We start from the raw sequence: 26,580 nt of genomic DNA, 5'->3' as shown, positions 1-26,580 counted from the left end.
TTACAGTATTACCAAGAAAGTCGTTGATTACGAATAAGTAACTGCATGTAATATATTGCGTGCATCATGATCGACTCGTCTCGCATCTGCGAAGCAACCGGACCTTCGAAACGCCATTGTCCAGCGCTATCTTCGATAACAGTGATATGAGCCGGACTATCAACAGTGCTCCTGCTTGTCGTAATTAGGTCATGGCATCACGTTGCTTTAGGCTTTTCATGCAGAATTCAGGCGGCATCTCATCTCGCTTACGAGGCATTCTTTCCGAGCATACCGAACAGCATCAGTAAGAAATCTCTACAATCGAGCGAACACCAATACTCGCATTTCCATGGTGTTTATTTTCTTTCTTTGCTTTCTGGATTCCTTAATTCAGACAAATTTTATTCCTCTGTGAGCTATGCTCTCAGCTGTGCACTTGATGATCGCGCAGCACGCTAACTATGATCTCACTTTTTATAATTTATTTGCAGAATATTTTAGTTAGTCGTCCTTCTGCATGGGCGTTACTAAATTAGACTTAAAGTATTTTAATTTTTTTGACATATTCACGAAAAGGTGTTTTATAATGTCTTCAGTGAAACACATCCAAATTTCAATGTGCCATTTACGAAAAACATCTTATATGATAATTCGGTCACGACTATCACATGTTGCATATACAAATACCGAAATCCGCGCGCTTTTACGTCTCGATCGACTATTTCCTACTTGTCTGGCACGTATTCAGTATGAGTTACGATACAAAGAAACGCATTAAGAAAGGGAGCGCACGGACACGTCGAGCCGCCGCACGGCTTGCACAACAATCTTGCGAGGCCATTGCCTAAGATGGCTGTATTCTATGTGCATGCCTGGTGTTGCTGTGGAACATTAAAAATCATTGATAATCATGTACAAACATCGATTGCTGTCTTTCATGTGTCAAGGAACCCATTGTTTAACAACTCCTGACAAAGCCAGCTCATGGGCCGTGCTCAGCGTGTTTGTGCAGCGTGTTTCCATGTAGAAGGAAAGTGTACTATACCGAACCGGTTCGCCAACCCGGGTTCAGTGTTGCGAGTCGTTATAATATTTTTTTTTTCCGAACCGGAATCGAGCCGGAACGAATACGGAGCGCGTTGAGCCATCTAGTCTTGAGGTTGTTGGTTGAACCCGAACCCGAACCGAACCGGTATTTTTTTTTTCTGGCTCGACATCCTGGAGCTGTACCACGCCTCATGTCTCCCGCAAGAACTTCGGGAAGTTTTTCTTTGTGAAAAAAAAAAAAAAAGCTGGATTTTGGAGAGAACATTCAAAAAGCGTCGTGGGTACAATTGCGCCCTTTCGTTTTCTTCGTTGGGCTTCGATATCTTACAACACAAGGTGTCAGGTTTACAAAAGCCGTGAACTAATTGAACTGGCGTTATCATTCTGAAATTGTAGTAAAAGTACCGTCAACGATTTCGTTCCGAGTTTTGTCAAAGGCTGACTCTCCACTACTCCGCGGAGGCACGCATGGCGCGAGATATCGATTGAAAGACTAGAAGCCCACATGCAAAACCCCTGTCTCTGTATTTCACTCGCTAGACCACGCGCGCTAGAGCCGGTAGCCAAAAGAAGCCTTGAGTCGACTCGCACGGTGCAGAGTGCTGTAACAGCTCGTGAAATTCTCACGGGTCTCGTCGCACCCGTGATTGGCCGGCATCGACCTTTTTAATTTTTTTTCTCCCTTGCCCTGTAAGACCTCTCTATGCTTGGCCACGCTTAGCCGCCAATCGAAGTTACATTTTGTCTTCCATTTTCGTAGTAATACGAGCCCACAAGCCATGTAACCGGGCGCCAAACACGGATCGAACCAAAACTATTCGCGTCGTGTATTCTCCAGTGTGTCGCTAACTGACAGATCATTATATGCCACGAGACGGCAGCCAGGGGACGGGCCCCGTACAAACTTACACCGGCACGGACAGGCGCTTGTGGAAGTTCATCGAGCAAGGGGCTCAACGTTCTCTTAGTGCCTACGGACGGTTTAATAACGTCTGTAAGCGTGCTCACCAAGAACTGTCGCGCCTTTAGGGGGAAAGCATCCGCTGTAGTAAATAGGTCGTTTGTTTGTCGTTGGTTGATGTAATTACACGCAAGAGCGGTGCGCATCGCGAGTCCGCGTTCAAATAGTGTACGGGTTATTCGACGCCCCGTCTTGAATTCCGCGTTCCGCCTGAGCCGCTGAAAAGGGATGCGCTCCGACGGAAGTGGGAATCCGAGATCGGCGACCGCGTTTTTAATCGTGAATTAGGAAGGAACAGCGCCAACTAAGGCGATCACGAGAGGGAGAACGACACAGGACAAGCGCCTCCCTCTCGTGATCGTCTTAGTTGGCGCTGTTCCTTCCTAATTCAAGTATGCACCATCTAGCCCAAATGAATGTTGTCCTGAACCGCGTCTCTAATCCGCGGCTGCTGGAAAGACGGGGTGCGAAAACCGGGAGCCAAGGCCAGAGCCGAGCACCTGGCGGCGTCGCATGCCCCTCTCTCCTACGCACCCGTCGTGCCTACGCCAGCCCCGGCCGTTCGACCGCTCCGCATCCTCCCTTCCGCGCAGGCAGTTGGGCTTCGCCTCATCGACGGCGAGGGCGCGCGCCATCCCTGGCGTCGTCGTTTCAAGGTGGGAGCGTGATTTTTGCATTGCGCGCTCGTGCAGTGCGCTCGTACACAGCGACGACGCGGTACAACCCTAGACACCGGCGTTTGCACTGCCGCCTTCAACGCGTGCGACCACGTTTGGCGGCTGCTAGACCCGCTATGAAAGCGTTAAACGTTTGGCGATACAGATATGATTGCAGCAGCTCGCAGCGTTTCTTCCCCTCCCCACTTCTTTTTTTGTATGTCGCTGGTCCCTTTCCACCGCACGTGAAGCGCGTCGTGTGTGCCGGCACGATTAGTCAGTGCAAAGGAAAGAACGAGTTCGACGTGTCTGCTTGCTCGCTTCTGAGGTTTCGCAGCATCTCAAGGGGCACGGTTGATGTGGTGAATTTACCGAGTAGAGCGTGACAGGAAACGCCAAACTCTGCATTGGTTCATAGCGGTTGCATGGCCCATCGTGGCCCAGTACCTGTACGCGCCAAAGTGTTCCCTATGAGATAAATTATTCGGTGTGGAATGTGTGTGTACATATTCGCATATGTTTAACAAATTTGGTGTTCCTTCTTATCCACCGTAATGTTCACGACTGTACTCTTCATGAATAGCACAGACAACCAATGAACGTCCTGCGGACGTTCTCATTCTTGTGCGGACGTCGTGAGTACACCCTGGGTACATAACGAACTAAATTCCCATGGATATGAGGGCATCCTCTGTATGTGGATGCACGTAGAATTATTTGTGGACATGCGCTGTCGCACCATTTTAGAAACGCCAACTTGAGAGCAACGTAATGACCTTGTTAAAAGGTTTGTATGCTTGCATATGATTAAAGAAAAAGGTTTTGTGTGAAGGATTTGCGCAGCTGCAACCGGCGAATTTATATGAAGCATGCCTATACGGCATGTGTTCACGTTGGCTGGTAAACAGTTTTTCATTACATTAACATGCTTCAGGTGTGTGCGCGAGAAAAAAGAGATCGGACGAAACTGACGAAGCTTGGTGGGCTTGATTATCCATATTCACGTAGGTAGCGTAAACAAGGGGAAAGAAAACGCAAGGTAGTACACACTTGTGCTGATCGTGGTGTACGTTCTAGGTAACCAAAATTGGCTAATCAGGTTTCCATTAATGCAAATTCCCTAAAGGTAGTAATAGTTGCGCAAAAAAGAAGCAGAAACAAAAAACGTTTAAAGCGTTTTAAACACTTGCATCCTTATTTCGGCAGACTGCACATTTTGTTTTCAAGTTTGTTAAAAACGCATGATAAAGATCGTTTCTGCCTTTCCCGAAGACGGACAACAGGACGAGATTACGATATTTTAAGGATCAGTTGGAGATGTCGCTATATTTGGGTACGTCACTATAACCATGTCAAGCTGACAACAGCTTCCGGGGGTAAGGGCATCTCAAGCAGCGTTAGTGCCGTTTTTACTTCTGCCGCCTGCATTTGTACTGAATGGGAGCAAACAACAACAACAACAACAACAACAACAACAACAACAATAATAATAATAATAATAATTTATACCTTCGGTACGTCTTCAGCATGTGCTACACTTGCAAGCAAAAGTTCGGGAACTGCTGGAAGAACGACGACGACGAAATGATCCTATTGCTGAGTGTTTGTTCTCCGTCACCAGTATTTTGTGGTAATTTTCGCTTTCTTCCGGGGAACACTGTTCCCTGCCCGACGGGAATGGAAGTGGAGCCACCCGCACTCCGACCTGATGTAGCGGCGCCCGCGTCGGCAGCCTCAAGGAAGCGGAACAGCCTCTCGAGCGACAGCGAGGCTACCCTGATAGACTCGACCGAGAGCGACGACAGCTCCGACGACGACTACGTGACTGTCCTGAGTAAGAAAGCAAAGCGGCGGATGCTTGGGGCCTCTGTGGACACATCTACTATGAGGACTCCGCAAAGTTCGCCAAAGTACACCATCCTTTTCTTACCTGTGCTACCCTCCGACAACATGAGGTTCCTCAACAGGCAAGTTGCATCGGTTGAACTCGAGAGACTGTTGCCAAATGGCATTGAGGACGTACGAGTCAACCCTCGGAAGAATATTGTCGCGGTAGACGTCGCCCAAGCGTCGGCGTTAGATTCTCTGCGAGCTGTCACTGTTCTCGGTGGCATGAACGTCCGTACCATCATCCCGATGGGAAAAGAGACTACTACAGGCGTCATATATGACATTGATGCGGCCATTTCAGGCGAGGATTTACCACTTTTGATAAAGCCTGCCAATCATGGGACCCACATACTACAGGTGGCCCGTCTCGGAACTTCCAGATGCGTGAAAATTGTCTTTAAAGGTGACTGCCTTCCATCGCATGTGAAGGTAGGTCATTTTCGACATGCTGTCCGGCCCTTTGTTCCCAAGCCGCTTCAGTGCAGAAACTGTCAGAAATTCGGCCACGTGAGCGCCGTCTGTGGAAAGTCTGCTATATGTTCCCGCTGTGCAGCACAACACTCTGCAGGCAACTGCCAGGCAAAAACTTATAAGTGTCCGAACTGTCAAGGGCCCCACGATGCCTCATCAAAGGATTGTCCTAGAGTTAGGCGAGAACTCTCCATCTTGAAGAAAATGGTTAGGGACCGGTCGACCCATCGTGAAGCAGCTGCTGACGTCAGGCGACGTCGTTCTCGTCGCAGACGCTCATCAAGGAATTCTGCTCTCCGCACAAAGAATACGCGTGCCGCACAGCCTCTTGCTGTTGAATCTGCTCCGACCTCAGTGCAGAATGTTTCCAAACCGTGTATAGATAACGGAGCATCTGAAAAGACTGCTGTGAATGAGGAATGGCCACCACTGCCAAGGATAAGCCCTGTGGAAAAACCCCAACAAGGAAAGGCACCACAATGCTCCACCCCTCACTCAGATGAGCTGACAGAGCATGACCGCCGAATTGTAACAATGCTCAAGTCTTTGATAAATGCGATTCGCACGCTTGTGGGCAACTCGAATACGCCAACAGCTCGAAGCGCAGTTCAAGTGTTGGATGCCCTGAGCCCAGTGCTTGCAAATCTTGCATAAGCACAATGGCTCTTCCACTGCCTTCACTCCGTGATGAAGTGCGTAGCGCGACAATTTTCCAGTGGAATGCCAGAGGACTTAAATCACGGATTTCATGTTTCCGCCAATACGTTTTCACGAACCGATTTCCTGTAGTGGTAATATGTGAACCGAACGTGTCGAAAGCGCTAAGACTCTCTGGATACGAAGCCTTCATGGCGTCAACGTGCGGGCAACCCAGCAAAGTAATTGTTTACATCCGTACAGAACTTACTTACATCCCCCACTCAGTGCAGCCTCATGATGGAAACCAATACGTGTGTCTCCGCATTACAAAGAATAAAGTGGCCTTCACCCTTATCGGCGCCTACATATCTCCATATAGTCGGTTCGACGGCGACCGATTGCGAGACATCCTGACGGCAACTACTGGACCCTGGATTATCACAGGAGATTTTAATGCTCATCACTTGGCTTGGGGAAGCTCCAGAATAGATTCCAGGGGCCGGAAACTTGTGGAATTTGCTTCCGACCATGAACTTTGCATTATGAACGATGGCAGTCCGACGTACTTGCGTGGTGCGAACTATAGCAGTTGCCTAGACTTGACCTTGGTGTCACGGCAACTTGGTCAAAATGTTCGATGGTTCTCTGACATCGAGACTCATGGTAGTGACCATATTCCCACCTACTTAATTATCAATGGATTTGGAAGCTTCTCCTCTTGTACTTCCCGACAAGCATATATAAGGTGGTCAACGTATAAGACAAAGGTGGAAGAGGCATGCAAAGAAGGATTTACCGGCACCATTGAAAACCTTATTACAAGTGTACTGGAATCGTCTAAGTACACATTTACATCTGCGAAAAAAAAACGTACGGATTTTGACATGGAACTTGAGCGACTTCGAACGATTCGCAGAAGAGCCGAGAGGCGATACAGGCGCACGAAGTCAATTAATGACCTTAGAGTCGCTCGACGTATACAGAAGAAAATCCAACGTCGTATGGACAGGTTGGAGGAACAACGGTGGAAGACGTTCTGCGAATCACTTGACCCCCGCAAGCCTCTGTCTATCATATGGAGGACGGTGCGCGGCCTTGGCTCGTCTCCACAGCAACGACACCCATTCTCAGCCCTAGCCCTCCATCAAGGCCGCTCACAGGTCGATATAGCCGAAGATTTCTGTGTGAAGATTGCGGGCAGTGTGGTCACCATCAATAGTGAAATTCTGGGTGAAGTTCCTGCGACACGCTTCCCAGAATTGAACGTCTCCTTCTCACTTGAGGAATTGGACGCTGCTCTGGCCTCATGCAGGCGCTCATCGTCGCCAGGACCAGATGGCATCACCTACGCTGCTTTATGCCACCTAGGTGAAGATGGCCGAAGCAGACTGCTGGAATGTTATAACCAGTCATGGAATGATGGCGTCGTTCCTGAGCGGTGGAAGTCCAGCCGCTTGATACCACTCCTGAAGCCTGGAAAGTCGCCACTTGACCTAGCGTCCTACCGACCCATTGCGCTGTCCAGCTGTGTTGGGAAGGTCATGGAAAGAATGATTCTCACCCGCCTAGAATGGTATCTTGAGCGCCACAACGTATACCCCGATGCCATGGCTGGTTTTAGAAGAGGCCGTTCCTCTATTGACAACGTCATCGACCTAGTCTCGTCTGTACAACAGGAAAAACACCACAAGCGTATATCGGTTGCACTATTCCTCGACGTGAAAAGTGCCTATGATAATGTAACGCATGAAGCCATCCTTGATGCCCTGGAAAATAATGGAATAGGTGGACGCATGTTTCGGTGGATTCAGAGCTATCTATTCAAAAGATCCTTCTTTGTGCACAGTGCAGATGGCCGAACTGCTGACCATTACACTTACCGTGGCGTCCCTCAGGGTGGGGTTCTTAGCCCCACTTTGTTCAACCTTGCACTCCTTGGCCTTGCCGACGTTCTACCACATACAGTAAACCTTTCTATATATGCTGACGACATATGCATATGGGCCTCGGCAGTTACACGTCTCCAGGTGCGTGCACGGCTCCAAAAAGCAGTGACCCTAACATCATCGTACCTGCGTGCGCAAGGCCTCAGCATTTCGACCGAGAAGTGCGCCTTAGTCGCCTTTACCCACAAGCCCATGACCTGGTACCCCCATTTCTATTGACCACCAACCAATTTCCTACGCAAAAACTCACCGATTCCTAGGCGTTATTATAGACAGAGACCTTTCATGGAGCCCCCACATCACATATTTGAAGAAGAGGCTTACTTCTATCTCCCACATACTAAGGTTTCTCGCCGGTAAAACGTGGGGCACATCCGTGGCATCTATGCTTCAACTATACAGGACGCTCTTCCTGGGATACTTGCGATACAGCACACCAGTGCTGTCCAATGCTAACAAAACTAACATCCATGTCCTACAGAGCATTCAAGGCCAAGCCCTTCGAACATGTCTGGGGCTACCTCGAAGTGCTTCAACCGTGGCAACAATTGCCACCGCTAGAGACCACCCAATAAGGACCTATATAGATATCGACGCGCTCCGGGTGCATGTTCGCCATATATCCCGAGTCCCTGACCACCATCTCGCTCGATTGCCTGAGAAAAGACCCAGGGCAGCGTTCTCCAGATCAATTGCGGCTAACCGGCACTCTTTGTCTTTGAGGCACTCACCCGCAACAAGAACGCCATCCCCTATGTGGTGCTTGAAGAAGCCTCCTGTGTACCTTGCTGTTCCAGGAATAGTGAAGAAAGCTAGCCTGACCACCGCGGCTCTCAAGCAGATCACACTGGAACTTCTGCATTGTTCATACTCTAACCGAATTCATGTTTACACGGATGGTTCCGTCTCGGAAAATTCTACGGGCGCCGTTGTTCTACCATCTCAATCGGTCGTCATCAAGTTTACGACATCACACGTAACGACATCGACAGGCTCTGAACTGGCCGCTCTTCGCGCTGCTGTCGAATACATTGAAAAAGAACCGCCCAACAAATGGGCAATATTTTGTGACTCGAAAGCAGCCCTCCAGAGCTTGAGAAGTTTACGACGTGGCAATTATGAACAGCTGGTGTCACAAATCCACGAAACCTGCCATTGCGCTTCTGAAAGAGGACATAATATCATATTTCAGTGGCTGCCGGGACATTGTGGCATCGTTGGTAATCACCTCGCCGATGACGCTGCCCGACGTGCCCAGGCTGGCTCACCGACACTCCTTATACCTTTATCCAGAGTCGACGCTGCAAGAGAGCTTCGCAGTCTCGCTCGTACAATCACGTTAGGTTGCTGGCATACACCTCAGAACTCTAAGTGTCGTTTACACAGCCTCGACCCATCACTGAAACTTACATTACCAGCGAACCTTCCACGACGTGACGCAACACTGCTGTGTCGGCTGTGGGTAGGAGTAGCATTCACCAACTCCTACAGCTATCGTATTGGAATGGCGGATTCACCAATGTGCGCGAAGTGCAAGTGTGAAGAGACTATCAGTCACCTTCTGTGCCACTGTTCTCGCTTCGATAATCAACGCGAGACTCTCCAGTGTGCCTTAAATAGACTGGATGACAGGCCATTTACGGAAGCGAAGATCTTGGGGGCCTGGCCTCATAGTTCAATGGCCCAGAAAGCAGTTCGAGCGCTTTTTCGCTACCTGAGGGAAACAGACTTGAGTGCCAGACTGTAGACATCCTATACCTAAGTTCTCTCTCTCCCTCTTTCACTCCCCATTCCCCTCCCCACGTGTAGGGTAGCAAACTGGACTCAGTCTAGTTAACCTCCCTGCCTTTCTGTCTTCCCTTCTCTCTCTTCGGGAACTGCTACATCAACGAAAATTAGTTTTTCATTTTATTTTTTTGTCTTTAGCACAGCTCTGCAACGTGAAATCGCTGCATAAGTTCACTGGCCTAGGCTGTGCCACTTAATTTCAGCCGGCATGCACAGGCTGCGAAGAGGAGGAGAAATAAACTTTTATTTTGGAAACAGTATTCCGGGGTAAGCCCCGGTTCTACTCTCGGTGGGAGGTCTCCTCATTCCAGGAACCCTCAAAAAAAATTTTTTTTTTATGTGGCACCAATGGGCTCCCAGATTTTGCTCGCGACAGTACGTCTGTTGTCTGGGCGAGTCATTCTACACCGCCTGCGAACTGTATCGACAACGGAAACTGTATACCGGTGTACGGGCTGCACTCCAGTCTTCGCTGCGCTGCATGTTGACATGAATCCATCGCTACCCGCATCTCTATAGCGCCATAAGTGTATTGGGAGTCTTCCCATATGGCCTACTATAGCCTTGGGTTCCAGGCATTCTGGCCTGTATACTTTTTTACGAAGGATTTAGAGGTCAGATCAACCTCAGTTTTGCATTCGAAACAATTGTCCTTGTTCTCGCACTGAAATAAGAAAGCGTCAGGACGCGTATTCTCCTAAAATGTATCAGCAGGTGAGGATCGAACTCGCATACCTTCTGTAATCCTTGTTAGGCGTGCCCCTTTCACGACAAAGCAGCATGTATACGTACAGAGAAAACGTCGGCGGAGAACCTAGCCAAGAATGCCTCTACCGAGGAAGCTGAAACATAGCGGGAACCATCTTAGGGACCCTGGACACTGAGGGTTCCTCCCACCCTGCTCTCGCCGTTCAAATATTTATAATAAAGATGTTTTACTCTCACTTGCATCTCCTAGTTGACCGTTAAACTATCACCTAAATGCAGGGACATTAGAATCACAACCGAGCGCAGCAATCTTGCAACTAAGCATCAGACAAAAAAAAAATAATAATAATAAACGTTATACCTTACTAGGCAATGCCAGCCGCCGTGGTTGCTCAGTGGCTATGGTGTATAGCTGCTGAGCACGAGGTCGCGGGATCGAATCCCGCCACGGCGGCCGCATTTAGATGGGGGCGAAATGCGAAAACACCCGTGTACTTAGATTTAGGTGCACGTTAAAGAACCTCAGGTAGTCGAAATTTCCGGAGTCCTCCACTACGGCGTGCCTCATAATCAGAAAGTGGTTTTGGTACATAAAACCCCATAACTTTTTAGGCAATGTCTGTGCAACATCTTTAATGAAATCTGAAGTTCCGTTGAGTAAAATTTTTCAATTTTTCATTTCCCCAATCACTCACTCTCCCCAATCACTCATTTCCCCAATATCTCACTCGCGCAAGTGTTGCGCGACTGAGATAATCTCAATAACGCAAGGCCTGGAGAGAGCGATGACGTCACGCTAGTAAACTGGGCCTCTGCATACCTGCGTTTAGCCAGAACCCTTCATTACTCCATGCGCTGTTTGAGAGAAATGAGCGGGCCAATCCCGGAACCCACGAACTTAAATGGGGACTCAAGCGCGCAACGTTTTTGCACCAGGTACTGTGTCTGAGTTGTTCGATCACTTGACGCAGGCCGGAAATGCCGCAGTACAAGCTGGTCGACTACAAGGTTCCATCGTCTGGCCGCCTCGCGGCGCTGCTGTTCACCTACGCCGGCGTCGAGTTCGAGTACGTCACCTACGAAAAGTCCAAGGCGGCCGAGGCGGAAGCCGGTAAACGAACCGTGTGCGCTTACCGGACTGCAAATGCTGTTCTGCTTAATGCACTCGCTGCGGAGGCTCGCATTTTCGCGAACGAGGTATACCATAACCGCAACCAGTGCCGAGAAGGCATTAACTGTAGTGGCTTTCGTGATGGGACCTAATGGCAGGCAGGCGCAGCATTGATTATAGCGCATTACCCAAGCGACAGGTGCGGCAAGCCAAGCAGTTAGAGCAACGACGCAACGCTAGCGGTTGGACAGACTGATGATAGACTTTATTTTATTAGTTTTTTTTTACGAACTTGTAACACGCGAGGATGTTAACGCTTTATGCATAAAGGAACGGCTTTCCTGCCATGACATGAAGACCAGGGTTTTAGAAATGGAAACTACATGCAACTGTCGATGGCCGCCTTAGATACGGGCTGCTTCCACGAGAAACATCTTTTAGACAGACAGACAGACAGACAGACAGACAGACAGACAGACAGACAGACAGACAGACAGACAGACAGACAGACAGACAGACAGACAGACAGACAGACAGACAGACAGACAGACAGACAGACAGACAGACAGACAGACAGACAGACAGACAGACAGACAGACAGACAGACAGACAGACAGACAGACAGACAGACAGACAGACAGACAGACAGACAGACAGACAGACAGACAGACAGACAGACAGACAGACAGACAGACAGACAGACAGACAGACAGACAGACAGACAGACAGACAGACAGACAGACAGACAGACAGACAGACAGACAGACAGACAGACAGACAGACAGACAGACAGACAGACAGACAGACAGACAGACAGACAGACAGACAGACAGACAGACAGACAGACAGACAGACAGACAGACAGACAGACAGACAGACAGACAGACAGACAGACAGACAGACAGACAGACAGACAGACAGACAGACAGACAGACAGACAGACAGACAGACAGACAGACAGACAGACAGACAGACAGACAGACAGACAGACAGACAGACAGACAGACAGACAGACAGACAGACAGACAGACAGACAGACAGACAGACAGACAGACAGACAGACAGACAGACAGACAGACAGACAGACAGACAGACAGACAGACAGACAGACAGACAGACAGACAGACAGACAGACAGACAGACAGACAGACAGACAGACAGACAGACAGACAGACAGACAGACAGACAGACAGACAGACAGACAGACAGACAGACAGACAGACAGACAGACAGACAGACAGACAGACAGACAGACAGACAGACAGACAGACAGACAGACAGACAGACAGACAGACAGACAGACAGACAGACAGACAGACAGACAGACAGACAGACAGACAGACAGACAGACAGACAGACAGACAGACAGACAGACAGACAGACAGACAGACAGACAGACAGACAGACAGACAGACAGACAGACAGACAGACAGACAGACAGACAGACAGCAACAGACAGACAGACAGACAGACAGACAGACAGACAGACAGACAGACAGACAGACAGACAGACAGACAGACAGACAGACAGACAGACAGACAGACAGGAAGTGAACGAGATGCGTGTCCGGTTTAACGGAGAAATTACTCAAAAATACGCCGCCTGCCTCGCAGTGTCAACGAGTATACGAGTATATGAGTGTACTCACTATTATTTAACAAGTATACGCATTTTGTACTTACGCAGAACTTTGTGTCTGTTTCCTGCCACCCCTCCATGACTCCCATTTGCTCTCGTTCATTATACCTGAAAATCCAAGCCACAATTATAGCTGAACTTGCCTTTTCGGCTTTTAATACATTACTGTCGCGCTGTATTTCTCTATTACGCGTACGCTGGTAAGTTATCGCGTACGTTACCATTGTTAGTGTGCGTTTAAATATATCTACATGGCTAATGAGGGTACTCATTCCAGCTTCCATGTGTCGGCCTCACTGGTATAATCACGCTTATTATCGTTGTCGTCATCACCATCATGTTTCCTGACCGCCGCGGTGGTCAGCCACTGTAGCGGTCCAGCCACTGTAGCTTATAGTGACATTCTGTTGCTGAGCACGAAGTCTCAGGTTCGATTCCCAGCAGTGTCGGACGCATTCAGGTGGTTGCTGAATGCGGTAACGTTCATGTACTTTCATTTAGTTGCTTTTAAAGAATACCACATCATCAGGAGCCCTACACTATGGCGTCTCTCATAGCTCAGGTGTCACTTTGCGGTGTTAAAAATCAATCAATCAGTCAATCGATCAATCACGTTTTCTTTGCAGAAGAAGTCAGCAAAAAGGAAAACTGATCGATTGGCCACGTGCGAGCTGTCGTACCATCGTCGTGCCGGCACTCTCGCCGTCATGCATGTGTCATCGTCGTCGCGCGCTGCTGTCAGAGTTGTCGTCGCAGTCTGCCTATATATAGACGTGCACCGCTGGTTTTGGTTGTACTCTGCGCAACTGTTTGAGTTTGTATGTCTGCGCGTTTATGACTAGGTTTAATCATGATGATTGCTGGGATCTTACGTGCCAAAACCACGATCTCATTATGAGGCACGCCGTAGTGGGGGACTCCGGATAAATTTTGACCACCAGGGGTTCTTTAACGTGCACCCAATGCACGTTGAACGGTCGTTTGACCGGGTTTGTATGCATGCCTTTCACTCAGCCCGAGTGGTGGCGGAATTAAAGACGTCCAGGAAGAAGCCGATATGACAACGCATGGCAGATTCGAACACATTAAAGAAATGTCCCTTTCGTATAACTATTTCGGACAACTTTCGTATAACCAGCTCATTACGCGAGAAATGGGCCACGTGCAGTGGCGCGTGTGTGCAGGGAGACACCGAATTTCCGTTCCCGGGCGCGACGTCAGTGGTATTGTACCGACTGAAATGAGGCATTCTGGGCAACTACCTCGGCTTTTCTCTTGCTATAGAGGTATACAGGTCTTGTATAAGCGTCGGCGCCTCCGTGAACGCTGTCCTGAGCAGCGGCGGCCGCCCACTGTGACCGCGGTGCAGCACAGGAAATTGATTTGCTCCAGACTCGCTCGGCGAGCGCGTTTCACGCCAGAGTGCTTCTGCGCTCCACAGACGGCTGCAGCCGCTGAGGCGCCCGTCGCACCGGCCGCACGCCAGCTACAAAGATGTATGTGTACATACAGACACACTAAACCACTTCTCTGAGTTTCGCGCTGTTTACAAACCGGAGGAAATAAAGTTTGCGGACGACTTAAACGCTTGTTTGCTTTTTTTGTTCTTTTGTGGAGCATCCAACTCGTTTACCAGTCGCGGGTCCTCGAAGAAACCCGACTTTTGCGGAAGAGCGACGTTCACTGTGGTCACCATGTCAGGAATAAGTTTTTTTACCATTTGGATATAAAATTATCGAGGGCGGCGTAAACAAGGTCTCGGCCATTTTTATCGCGGGATCTCGGCAGTGTCGCTGACTCACTCATTAGTTAATTAAGCAAGCGGACAGGACTGCACTGCCGTTTGGGACACGAGCTCGCCACTAACTTAAATACCTTGGCCGAGCAAAGTTTCGAAAGCTTTACTTTAGGATCTGCGGGACGCAGGCCTGTATATACTGTAATTGGCTTTTTTCATAACATAGAGGTGTTTGTCGCCGTTTCGCGACATAGTTGTTCCGAGCTTTCAACTCGTATACCGGGGCGCTTGCGCGAGAGAAAGGCGCATTCAGACGTTATGTGCAGGTGCACAACAACAAATAATGTATTGGCGCCGCACTATCTCTCACACATGTAGAAAGCAACGCCCCGCACATGGCATTTACAAGCAGGCTGATTACTTTAAAAGTTTACGTGGCTGCATCTATTCAGGCGCACATATTGCAGTCGTCATCCGTGGAAATGTTTTACGGCCTGCCATAAGATTCGAGACAGTTATTTTCCCATATATGAAGCTGCGCATTGCGAGAAAACATGAGGAATAGTGCGGAAACATTTAACGACGCATTTTCTTTGCTTTTGACACACCTGCTGACTCTTCTACGCTGTGCACGACGACGGAACACTGGGACCATCCAGACGCACCCTTCGGCTCCCTGCCCGTGCTGTACGCGGACGGCGAGATGTTGGGCGCGGACTACGCCATCTGCGTCTACATCGCCAGGCAGTACGGTGAGTGACCACCGGTTAAGCTACTTTCCTATAGACGCTGCACAAATGACATAGCCAAATATACTACCGACAGGCGCTCTGGGTCCGGGAAAAAGAAGTGTAGCGAGTACAGATGCATATCATATGTGCTACGTACACTTGCTTCTCTATTTGTCTTGTCTTTCATAGCCGCAGTATTTCGTATATCAATCAATCAATCAATCAATCAATCAATCAATCAATCAATCAATCAATCAATCAATCAATCAATCAATCAATCAATCAATCAATCAATCAATCAATCAATCAATCAATCGATCGATCGATCGATCGATCGATCAATCAACATTTGTATCAGCGTACTTAAATGTACCCGCTGTAAAAATTTAGACCTACCCATGCTGTATCCACGCAGGTCTCGAAGGCAAGGACGCCCGGGAGGCTACCAAGTGCGCCACCATCGTCACGGGCATCGCCTCCCTCTTTTCCAGCGTGCGTCACGCCAAGCCGCAGAGACTAGCTCCAGAGGAAGACGTGAGTGGACGAAAAAGCTTAGCAGAGCGATGCAAATTCTTCGTAGGCATGCATCACGAACAGCCTTAGAGGGAGCTCCTAAGAGCCCTCAAAGACTTCTAACTGCAGTCTTTAGCTGCGATGCCGGATTCCTCACATGGGTCACACTGGACAGCATAAATTTTCGTGAATGCCGTTATAAACCTTGAGGTGGTACGTGCCGGCAGCCGCAGTGCCCGCCAATTATACCGATGTTTATAGCAGTTTTGATAAAGAAGTACAGGCCGTAGGATTACGTCTGCCACAAGCTCTTTAGACTTCTTAGCCGTATCAGCACAATGTCTACTCGGTTCCCGCAACGTCTCGCCTCGGTGCCTCTGCTCCTTTACATGTGACGACCGTTAAATGCCGCCGGTTGCACAGACACACGAAAAGTCACGTGGCAGGCCCCTGTGGTGCAGTTCAAGCTGCCACGTGCACGTGCCACGTGACACAAGACAAGGTAGAGCCCGAGAATGGAAGCGGTAAAGCGTAAATGGGCTCCTAATACCTGACGCCGCAAGAAAAACGGGAATCAGGAAGGTTGTTGTGATTTTCGAGGTACATATGTAAAGAACTTACACTCATGCCTGTTAATGCCACTGTGCTGCTACGACTTGTTCGTGAGCACTGCCAGCGTGTGTCCCAAATTGAGAACACTGCGAGGTTCACGCACTGCGTCTGTCACCGAGTACATTGTGCGGGAAAGGGTGAAGAGGCGAAGCTTCTGACTTGTGGGAGCTCACGTTACTTGCAGTTATAGTGCAGGTTTTATGGGCAGCCTATTCTGCAATAGAGAGTGCTTGAGAAGAAGCTGATCGAGGGCCGCGAGACGAGCAATGGACCGAGAAAATGGTAGGCGTAATGTTAAGTGACTGACAAGAAGCCGGCTGTGTGGAATAGAGAGCAAACGGGGGTAGTCGATATCCTAGTTAGGATTGATAGCAATAAATGGAGCTGTGCAGCCATGTAAAGTGTAGAGCAGATAAACGGTCGTCTGTTACAGTGTTGCAGAATGGGTGCCGAGTTAAAGGAAGCGCAGTCGAGGACGCCGGAGAAGCATAGTGGCGCGAGGAAATCAAGAAATGTGCACACATAGGATAGTGTCAACTGACGTAAGGCAGAGGGGTATAATTGGAGGTTGCTTGGAGGGTGTCCGTCCAAAAGAGGACGTAAAATAAACTGATTATGATTATTTCTGTAATATATTCACAAATTGGTTAGAGCAAGGTCTTTCTATAACGGACTTAGAGAATTTTGCGGGCCAGCGGGACAGCTGGTACGAAAAATTGTAATCAAGCTGACAACAGGATAGATTGGCCAGAAAATGCTGTCGAGTGTCAGTTTTGACGGAGATAAATGACTTCTCTCTCTCTCTCTCTCTCTCTCTCTATATATATATATATATATATATATATATATATATATATATATATATATATATATATATAAGAACGGTAGGAGGCATTTTTATATTCGTTAACATCTTACAGCGCGGGCGGGCGCTGCCATACGACATTAACAGTGCCTCGAGCTTAATTGATGACATCATGAAGTCGTTCCATTTTGCCGAGCACCTTGCATGAGAGTCAAGTGCAGGGGAAATGAACCGTTGCTCACCTGCGCAGCGGCGTACAGGAGCCAGCCTAAACCAGCGGCGGCTGCACCTTCTTAATGAAAAATCGAAGCGCCCGAGATCGCTGTAGTTGTCTCTCCGGTAAGTTTTGCTTGGGCGCTTCAGCCCAACGCTTTCTGTGACCTTCATTCGATTAGTCGCTGGGAATAGCTCAGAGTTGTTCCAGACATGGCGTCCGACGGGCCGTTGCTTTGTGCCTTGCACTCGCGATGTTGCCGGAAGCAGCGTATCGGAAGGAATCGCCGTGGTCGGAACAAACTTGACGGTCGCTTAGTGCGCAATATTTTACAGGCGCCATTTAGCATGTCTTAGCATTTCGTATACGGATACTTACGGTTGCTAATTCGAGTTCTGCAGACGAATACGAATGAGCCTGAACGAATGTTCCAGGCATTATCTGCCAGGTTGCTTTCCTATAACATATCCGGGTGGTCGTTTCAGTGCGCTATGGCAGTGGTACAAAGGTCACGTAAAAGGGCAACTAAGCGTTTGTGCTAACATAAAATGGATTCACTGATGATAATCAAGCCACACTATCACTACCGCATCCAGTTATTCTCGCAATACGGCTTTAAAGTTGCTTTTCGCGATCTCCGCCTTTGGGCTCAAGTGAAATAAGCCTGGTCAAACATTAAAGTTGAATATCTCTCTCTCTCTCTCTCTCTCTCTCTCGCAGAAGTGTCTGAGCGCTCCCAAACGAACACCAGAATATGCTATTAAATTATAAACGACAGTTACTTATATATATTTCTTTAATTGTGGAGTTTAACGTCCCGAGACCGTGCAGTTGATTATTGGGCATGCTGTAGTGGATGATTACTGATTTATTTTGAGCACCTGATGTTCTTTAACGTGCACCGAAAGCGCGATACACTAGCGCCTTTTTTTTCTTCTTCAAAATTCCGCCCACATCGGAAGGCGGCCGCCGCGGCCGGCAGTCGAACCAGCGACCTCGTGTTCAGCAGCGCTACACCATAGCCACTGAGCGGTGGGTAAGATCAGTGCAACGACATTCTCGCAAAAGGAAACATGTATAATCAACGTATTCTTCTAAGCTATATACTATAGGAACGTAACTTGTAGAATAACAAGGAAACTTTAAAGACACATTGAGCGACCACACAGCGAGCGATAGAGAGCAAAATGATACGCTTAATATTGACACATAAGAAGATATCACACATTGGTGCCTATAATACTCTATTTGAGTTAGAGGTCAAGTGGAGTTGGGGAGGTCATCTAATATGTTGAGCCGATGAACAGTGCTCAGTTAGACTAACAGAGCGGGTGCCAAAGAAAAGAAATCGCAGTAAAAGTAGCGGCAACAGATTGGTTAAACTGATGGAATTAGGATATTCAGAAGCATACGATGGCTGTCGGACCCGACGCTGGGCAGCGCTAACTTGAGATCACTGGGAGAGACCTTTGTCCCACAGTGGAACTGATGATGATGATGATGATGATGATGATGATGATGACGACGACGATGTGGGTGGTAGTGCTGGTGGTAACGATTTAGGATGTATGGTTAGCTTATTCGTGTCCACTGTAGATAACTATATTGGTTCCCCCGATGTATGCAGCACGTCAATTCTATAAAATAAATAATGACGTGTCGGCTGAAGTCACGTCATTGACTAATACACTGTTCGAAGAGTTACTGTCGAGCTACTTGTCCCGACATAGTTGATTTGACACAAGTGCAATACAACAATGATCATGTATGGTCATCCAATGGCGCGCAGTGCAGAGGCTGGGGCTTCGCGACATCGTGAGGAAGAAAAATTAAAAAAATGAAAATTGCCTGTTGTGAACACCCGCTAATCTCTCGACAAGAGTAAATTATGGAAGCCATATGATCGCGGATATATATGGTACGTACGATCGGCACAGCTTCCTTTCCTATTACTTCAGTATAGTTGCCTGCGTAGACATTTTGTCTTGGAACAAAAGAGACATTCTATCGCCGCAGGATTCTTATTCAAGTCAGCCAAGCTGTAACCCGTCACTGGGGCAATGTCATTAGCTCTAGTATACGAGGGATTTCAAGACGTCAGTCCACATCTCTCTTGCGACTTCGGTGGCAGCGGATACTCCTGATCGCTCTCTTGATAAATATAAGCTAGGACCGCATGCAGATAGCGATTTCATTTCTTCTGTTCAGCAGGAAATTACAGGGGACCAGAGTGGCAATTTTTAGAACTCTTCACTGGCTCACAACGAACACCCTGGTGTACACTCGCGTTTCATTCCGCAGAAACTCGCCGAAGCGAAAGACTTGCGGGAGAAGGTGCCCAGATACCTGCGGTACTTCGAGAAGCTTCTCAAGGACAACGGTACCGAGTACTTCGTCGGCAACCAGGTAGGAGAAGCACGTCCAGATCTCGACACAAGGAACAGAGGGGAACGAATATAGTTAACAGAAGTGAGGAAGAATGGTGGTTTTTCAGAGGGCACATCTATGGGATAACCGTTGAGTTAGGAAATGTAATGGTGACGAGGTAGTTATGGTAGCGTCACGAAAAAAGTACAGTGAGATGCAGTGTTTGCATATGCATGTACAGACCTTTCTCTCATTGAGGGCACGTGTCCGAAGGTGCTATCTTGTACATTTCGCCACTGTATAATTCGACTTGTTGCTTGTTGCGAATATCACAAATTTTTAATTTCGGGAGGGCTGTCAGGTATGTTTTTTATTTGCTGAAACGGCGGATTTGGACCGTCGAATAGCACTTCTTGACAACGATATGTTGACCTGCAAAAGCAACGACACTCGTGTTAATGGTTAAAGGACGCCCACAAAGCGATGATTTTAACACCAGTGGTGACCGAACCACAGGTGACATGAACTCATTGTGACAGTCAAGGAATGTACAAATAAAAAAAAAATTCTACTTGGCGCCCTGTTACGCAGGCTGCCCGAGAACGGCAAAGCAATCGTATCTACTAGTTTAGCGTTTCGCACGACCTCTGCGTGCAGCAGTGCAAATAACATCTGGGATTCAATTTTATCCGCATGACTATAGCCGACCGGCAATCTCGTACTCTCGTCGTGACAGCCGCCTATACACACGCTGTCGGAGACGACAGCCCTTTTAACAGGCGTCTTTCGCGTACAGACGGCCCGAAACGACCCGTTCCGCCTCCACGGTGGGCATCAAGAGCGCCGTCCATCTCCGCGTATCTGTGGGATCTAACCTGACAGCTGTGATCACGACAATATATCGGGTTTAACTTCGCACTCGTTGCCGCGTGTCAAGGCGTTATTATTCGTTCGTTCCAGGGATAAACAAAGCGCCGCTGTGCTACGAGAAAAAAAATTAAGAGAAAAAGAAAGGGAACGCGAACAAACGAGACAAAGGTGCCACAAAAAATTGACAGAAATAAAAGCTGCCCGCCGCGCAACAGAGGAAGCGGCGCGAAGCGTGACGAGCATCAGCGAGGCCCAAAAGCGCGAGCGCACTTGACCCTCTGCCCTTCCCTCCACCCCGACTCCATACCCGCCTGGATGCGGCGTGCTAAGTGAATGGCGTCTAGCGGCCTCTTCCTCGACAGTGGCGTGGGACACGGGTTCTCCGGTGTGCACGTTTGGAGTCCGACCAACCTTCCCTCCATATTTAGCAGCCATCGGCGCGCCGCGGCACTGCTTTGACCCGGCCCACTTCTGGGATCAACACGCAGCTATCCTACTCGTCACGAGCGCGAGCATTCGCGGTGGTGGAGAGGCTGCTATAAGCGACGCCGCACGCCCGCTGTGAATCAACACTGCTGCGCTCCCGGTGGGCTCGCACGATCGAGCGGCGTTTTCCCGATGGAGTCCAGGAACAGCAGGTAGAACAGACATCTTTCTGCTCATTAAGCGAGCCTGTGTGCGGCAACAAAATTATCTTAAGAATGCATTGTTTGAATCCGTGAATTGTATGCGCTGAGGAACTGCTTTTATTTCCGCGCTGTTTAAGAAGGAAGTATACGAGCGCGTGATGAATTCTGCCTGTCTCATTCAACAAGGACCTCTTTGTAAGCGGTCACACTGGTAACGATATAAAAGAAAATCCTTGGAACATCTATCTATCTATCTATCTATCTATCTATCTATCTATCTATCTATCTATCTATCTATCTATCTATCTATCTATCTATCTATCTATCTATCTATCTATCTATCTATCTATCTATCTATCTATCTATCTATCTATCTATCTATCTATCTGTCTATCTGTCTGTCTGTCTGTCTGTCTGTCTGTCTGTCTGTGTCTGTCTGTCTGTCTGTCTGTCTGTCTGTCTGTCTGTCTGTCTGTCCGTCCGTCCGTCCGTCCGTCCGTCCGTCCGTCCGCCCTTCTTCCTCCTCCTCCTCCTCCTCCTCCTCCTCCTCCTCCTCCTCCTCCTCTTCTTCTTCTTCTTGTTCTCATTCTTCTCCTTATTCGAGCTGTATGTCTTATGATGAATTCGAAATTACCCTGCTTTAATAATCATTTGAGTAGTTCCGAAAGTACACCCTATTCATCATGTCTAACTTGCGTGTGCAAGGTCGCACCGGTTAAACGGGCCTGAGTATGCCTATCGCTCCTTCGATGTTTCATACGGTATCAAGGATTTCACAGGCGAGAGAAATGCATAATCGAGAGAAAAAAAACTGGACCTGTTGCTGCTTCAAAGTCTTCAATGGCTGAAGATAGTTTATAGTTACGTCAGCGTCGTATAAGCGTCGAATGACTAATAAATCATTTTGACGTCCCTTTGATGAGAAGGGCGGGGCCGCAGAGAAAGAGAAGTGCCGTTGAATGATCCCGTACACCATTAGGTATGAAAGCTCCGCAAGGTGTGCACGCAAATCTCCGCTATATACGTCAGTCACAGGCGCCGTTCAATGCCTCACAGTCCCCGTTGCCGTGTCTGCCGTTCGCAGCTGACGTGGGCCGACCTGGCGGTGACGTTCTCGTGCGTGCAGCTGCTGCAGCGCTTCCACGGAGCCCTGGACAGCCACGCGCATCTGAAGGCGCACTACGAGCGTGTCACCACCCTGCCCGTGGTGCGGGCCTTCCTCGACCAGCAACAGGCGGCAGCATAAAGAACCAGCGGGGCGCACTATAATTGTATACCCACATATCCGTGCGCGGCGCTGCGCGCCAGCAGGTGGATTATTAGCAAGAACCGACAGGAAGGCAAGCAATACGAGATTATAGGATTATGCTTGGGTAAAAACAGTCGGACCAGGAAGGGCACCAGGATGAAAGAAGTTTTCACTTATCACAACCTGTACTGAGAGCCGTCGCTGCTGCTGATGAGCGCATGTAACGTTGTGGTTTCGACACCCAGCTACGACTACCGTATTTATACGCACACCCGCAGTGGAGGAATGCGAAAATTTGCGCTTGTCTGACATGTCGGGATACGCTAAAGAAGCCTCGGGTAGCGAAATAATTTTCAGAGCTCTCCACTGTGCCCACAACCGAAATGTAGCACATATGTACATTAAAGAGCGACGGCCAATTCCAACTGATCACGTGGTGTTAGGTGTTATAGTTGGCGTTTATACGGTACTACTTAGGTTTAACGTGAATTTGCACAAAGGCTAGGACTTCGGCAATAAATGGCGTTTCGCAAAAGACGCGAGAAAGAAAAGAAAACAGACATGAGCAGGATCGACAAACGTGCATCCTCTGTCAGACTTAAACCCGAACAGTGAAGACACAAATAGCGGCTGTAAGGGGCCAAGATCGAATGCTTTGGAATGAAGCTGCATTAATCCGGCCTCCTCCGCTGGAGAAGCAAGAAGGCGTTTGTATATTTGTAGAATGCTAGGGTCAAGTATGACGGTGGCTGTACAAGTCTCGTCAGCCTTCGGAGAACGTTTTGTTTGCGTCTACTGACACATATTAATTTGCTTGTTGATTCTTGGGAATGCGTTGTGACAAACGTATGGTCGGAAGCTGTAGTGCGGTGAGAGTGGTTTCAGCCCTCTCTTTGTGATTCTGAGCACTGCATGCTATAGTGCGGATGCTTGGTCAGGCAGCTCAATGGTGGGCAGGTGACCACTCGCCGTTTCGTACACTTAGCCATATACCCATATTCGCGTCTGCCAAGCACTTCTGGCGCCAGCCCACCGTGAACAATGTAGCTTGGTAACAATTTACAGTCGGAAATTAAGAACGAGCCACAGCTGTGGCCGTCGGTCCAATCCCTATGCTCGTGTAGTTCCGCGCTGAGTCCTCAAAGTATGCTGTTAAGGAAAAACACAGCTATAAAGTCATCACTGATATTCATCTTTCAACCAGATTCAATGCGTGCAAAAGAGCTTTGCACTTTGACACTGTCACGGAAGGCATGTGGACACAGGAAGAGAGATTGCTGGCGTGACAATTGCCTATAAACACAGCCGCAACGACGCTTCTGCCCCCTCGAGCAAAATAGTATAGCCGAAACAGGGTCACTTCCTGCCTGGCTATCCGGATTTGATGCTTCAGTTAACCCTATACCTGAACACAGATCTTGACGACCCATCGGGCCCTATATCGTCCCCTTTGCACAGTCGTGCACTTGATGTGGTCGGAAGTACGAATAGATGTATAATCAAGTTGCTCAACGCTACTGCTTGAGCGTGCCCTGCGGAGATGTCGCACGGTCTGGTGGTCAAATCAGCGTTGCCTTCTCACGCCTTTGAACACCCTGTCGAACAGCTTCCGCCGCTCCTGATTGCTCCGGGGTGGGCTGCCCCTCCGGTAAGCGAAATGAATCGACGTCAAACAAAGGGGTTGCGCATGAAGTGTTTTAAGACGCTCCTCTTGCCTGATGTGACGGCACCACGTGAAATCTTCTAGGTAGTGAGATTGTTTTCGATTTACCCGCATGTTTGGAGCAATCCTGATATATTCTTTAAGTCGAGTTGAGCTGCTTTCTCGCGAAGCAGCTAGTCGCTGGAAAATGCAAACTCTGCTTTTCAGCTTATGACAAATTGAAGGGTGATGGTATGCTGCGACGCGTTTCACATTGTCGTACAACTTTGTATTAACCTCCGTGTGCAAACGTAATAGACCCTGCTCCCTACGGATCTGACCCCCGTTTTTTGCATCAGCTAGCAAAGATGTCGTTGTTTTTAGTTGAGGATGTTCTTTAGGCATACGAGTACAACTTAACTAGAATGAGCGGTAACTGTTTCGTCTGGTGATGCCCAATCGTGGTTCGAAAAATATGGGAGGTGATAGGATGCGGCGTCGAGTGCGAAATTGCTATTTTTACCTACCTCAGTGTACAATGCGCGCAGGTCGCAGACTTTCAGAAAATAATGAGTGTTACTTCTTGGCGCTCTTCACTTTTTTCTTGTGTTCATTTAGTCTCGAACAAAGACCTTTATAATCACTGGCGTCGAAGCCGTTCCGCGACAGTTGAAGAGAGCGGCAACAACCGTGCACTTTTCTGTGGAGTCACATAGCAAGGTTTTTTTTTTCTTTTTTTTTAGGACGAGGCACACGACACGAGAAATCATTCCGTGATGTGTCACGCGCACACGCACACGCACGCAAATGGTTGTAATTTCATTCACCCGGAAGCTGATCGATCCGCGTGAATTTGTCACGCGGGCGAGCAAGGTGTCGGACAAATGTTTGTATGGTGACTTCGTGTTTGTAATGGGGCCAGTTTGATAGAGGCTTGACCCTTCGGGCTGCTTGTTTACAGAAAGCATGGACCAATGAGTAATTTTTCAACTTTTCAAATCGAGGTATTCCTCCCACATATCGTCTCACGTCGCTTGGCACCTCGCATTCTCTTGAAATGGTGACCGGTAACGCTATTAGCTGGGCAAGAGTTCGACGTGAAAAAATCGCTTTTGACAGCCGTGAAAAGGAAACGTGCAGTCGGGACCAAGTAGGAGTTGGCAGTAAGCACGAGCCCAGTTCATGCTTCTATTTCGTGAGTGCCCTGAACGCGCGTGTCTGTCCGCGGCTGAAGCACAACTCGCGAAGAGATTGCGACGCATGTTAGCCTTGTTGCACGGCAGCTCGGTGGAACCTAGCCCTGACTAGTCCATTAATGCGAGCAACCATAAGTTAAATGATTCTCACTAGCAAATATGATAAATATTGGGGCTAGCGCGAGCTCATGTTTTTGTGTCTACCGTCAGAGTTTTCGTGTGTAACGTCAGTGTCTAACGTCTGTGCGGAGTAAGCTATGTGCCACCAGTAACGGGCACATTGTCTCTGGGCGATTGTCTCCGGTATCCGCACTATAGTAGGGAGTAAAACGCACACACAAAATGGCTGGAGATATGTACCACTGGTAAAGAACGGCCTGTAGAGAGAAGCTTGCTATTTGTGAGAACAAAGAGAAATTTCTTTCATCTTAAAGTACGCTGTTGTGTCGGTGTGTTGGTAAGCGTATTTAGGAGGCATCTTATAGCGTCAGTACATCAGATCAAGAGTCAGGCGTTGACACATCGGAGCCCCTACTTTCGAATTACTACGCACTCGCTCTGGTGGGTGGCTGGAAGAGTCTTCGGGAAACAATTGACTTCGATTTTCTCTCCATATGTCGCAGTGATGCATTACTGCGTGGACAGAGGGAGCTGACAATTGACAGAGGGGTTCTCACTCATATAGGTGCATCGCTTTCCCTCTGGTATTTTAAACGTTAATGTCATTTTGTTCCCTGGAAAAGCATGATTGACATACACCCGTCGTTTAGCTGCTTCACTATCATACCGTACGTGTGTTAAAACTCCCCAGCTTCTCACGTTATAATTCTGCCAGGTTTGTGTATCCTTAAAACGAAAATAACGATGCCATTCACCGCTCCAGATCACAACTTGATGTGTGTCTGCACAATCTGCTTCAAACTGTTCCGCCGGAATCGTTCCTCAGAGTATCTGCGATGCGGAAGTCATTGTTCAGCACGTAGTGCCCTATACGATCACCCGCTTTCCCCGAGTCAAAGGTTAATGGCAAGCGCGCTCAGGCGACTGGGTGTACTGTGCGTATCCGACCAGTGATTGTGTGATTGTCTCACTTCTCTGGGCTATATGGAATCGCCGTAGTCCGACGTTCTCTGTTTTTTTTTTTTTCTTTCTTTAATAAACAATATGAACACAAAA

General features: G+C 48.5%; 1 protein-coding gene across 1 annotated transcript; it reads left to right on the top strand.

Annotated features, from left to right (window-relative positions):
* Positions 1 to 2,332: 2,332 nt before the first annotated feature.
* Positions 2,333 to 26,580, top strand: LOC126531323 (glutathione S-transferase 1-like). Its single transcript, XM_050178822.3, has 6 exons — positions 2,333 to 2,646; positions 11,060 to 11,199; positions 15,236 to 15,328; positions 15,723 to 15,841; positions 19,753 to 19,857; positions 22,402 to 26,580. Exons 1-6 carry the CDS (start codon positions 2,504 to 2,506, stop codon positions 22,561 to 22,563), a joined length of 762 nt encoding a protein of 253 aa, XP_050034779.2. The 5' UTR covers positions 2,333 to 2,503; the 3' UTR covers positions 22,564 to 26,580.

The sequence above is a fragment of the Dermacentor andersoni genome, chromosome 5 (assembly GCF_023375885.2).
Source record: "Dermacentor andersoni chromosome 5, qqDerAnde1_hic_scaffold, whole genome shotgun sequence".
Classification (NCBI taxonomy): Eukaryota; Metazoa; Arthropoda; class Arachnida; order Ixodida; family Ixodidae; genus Dermacentor; species Dermacentor andersoni.
The sequence above is the reverse complement of the archived record's forward strand: the minus strand, read 5'-3'. Positions and strand labels throughout refer to the sequence as shown.

Bases quoted from the DNA above. Each gene is read 5' to 3' on its own strand.
- LOC126531323 (XM_050178822.3), top strand. From the start codon at position 2,504: ATGCCCCTCTCTCCTACGCACCCGTCGTGCCTACGCCAGCCCCGGCCG. The intron at 11,200-15,235 runs GTAAACGAACCG...GGGACCATCCAG, and splicing joins GGCGGCCGAGGCGGAAGCCG to ACGCACCCTTCGGCTCCCTG. The intron at 19,858-22,401 runs GTAGGAGAAGCA...TGCCGTTCGCAG, and splicing joins AGTACTTCGTCGGCAACCAG to CTGACGTGGGCCGACCTGGC.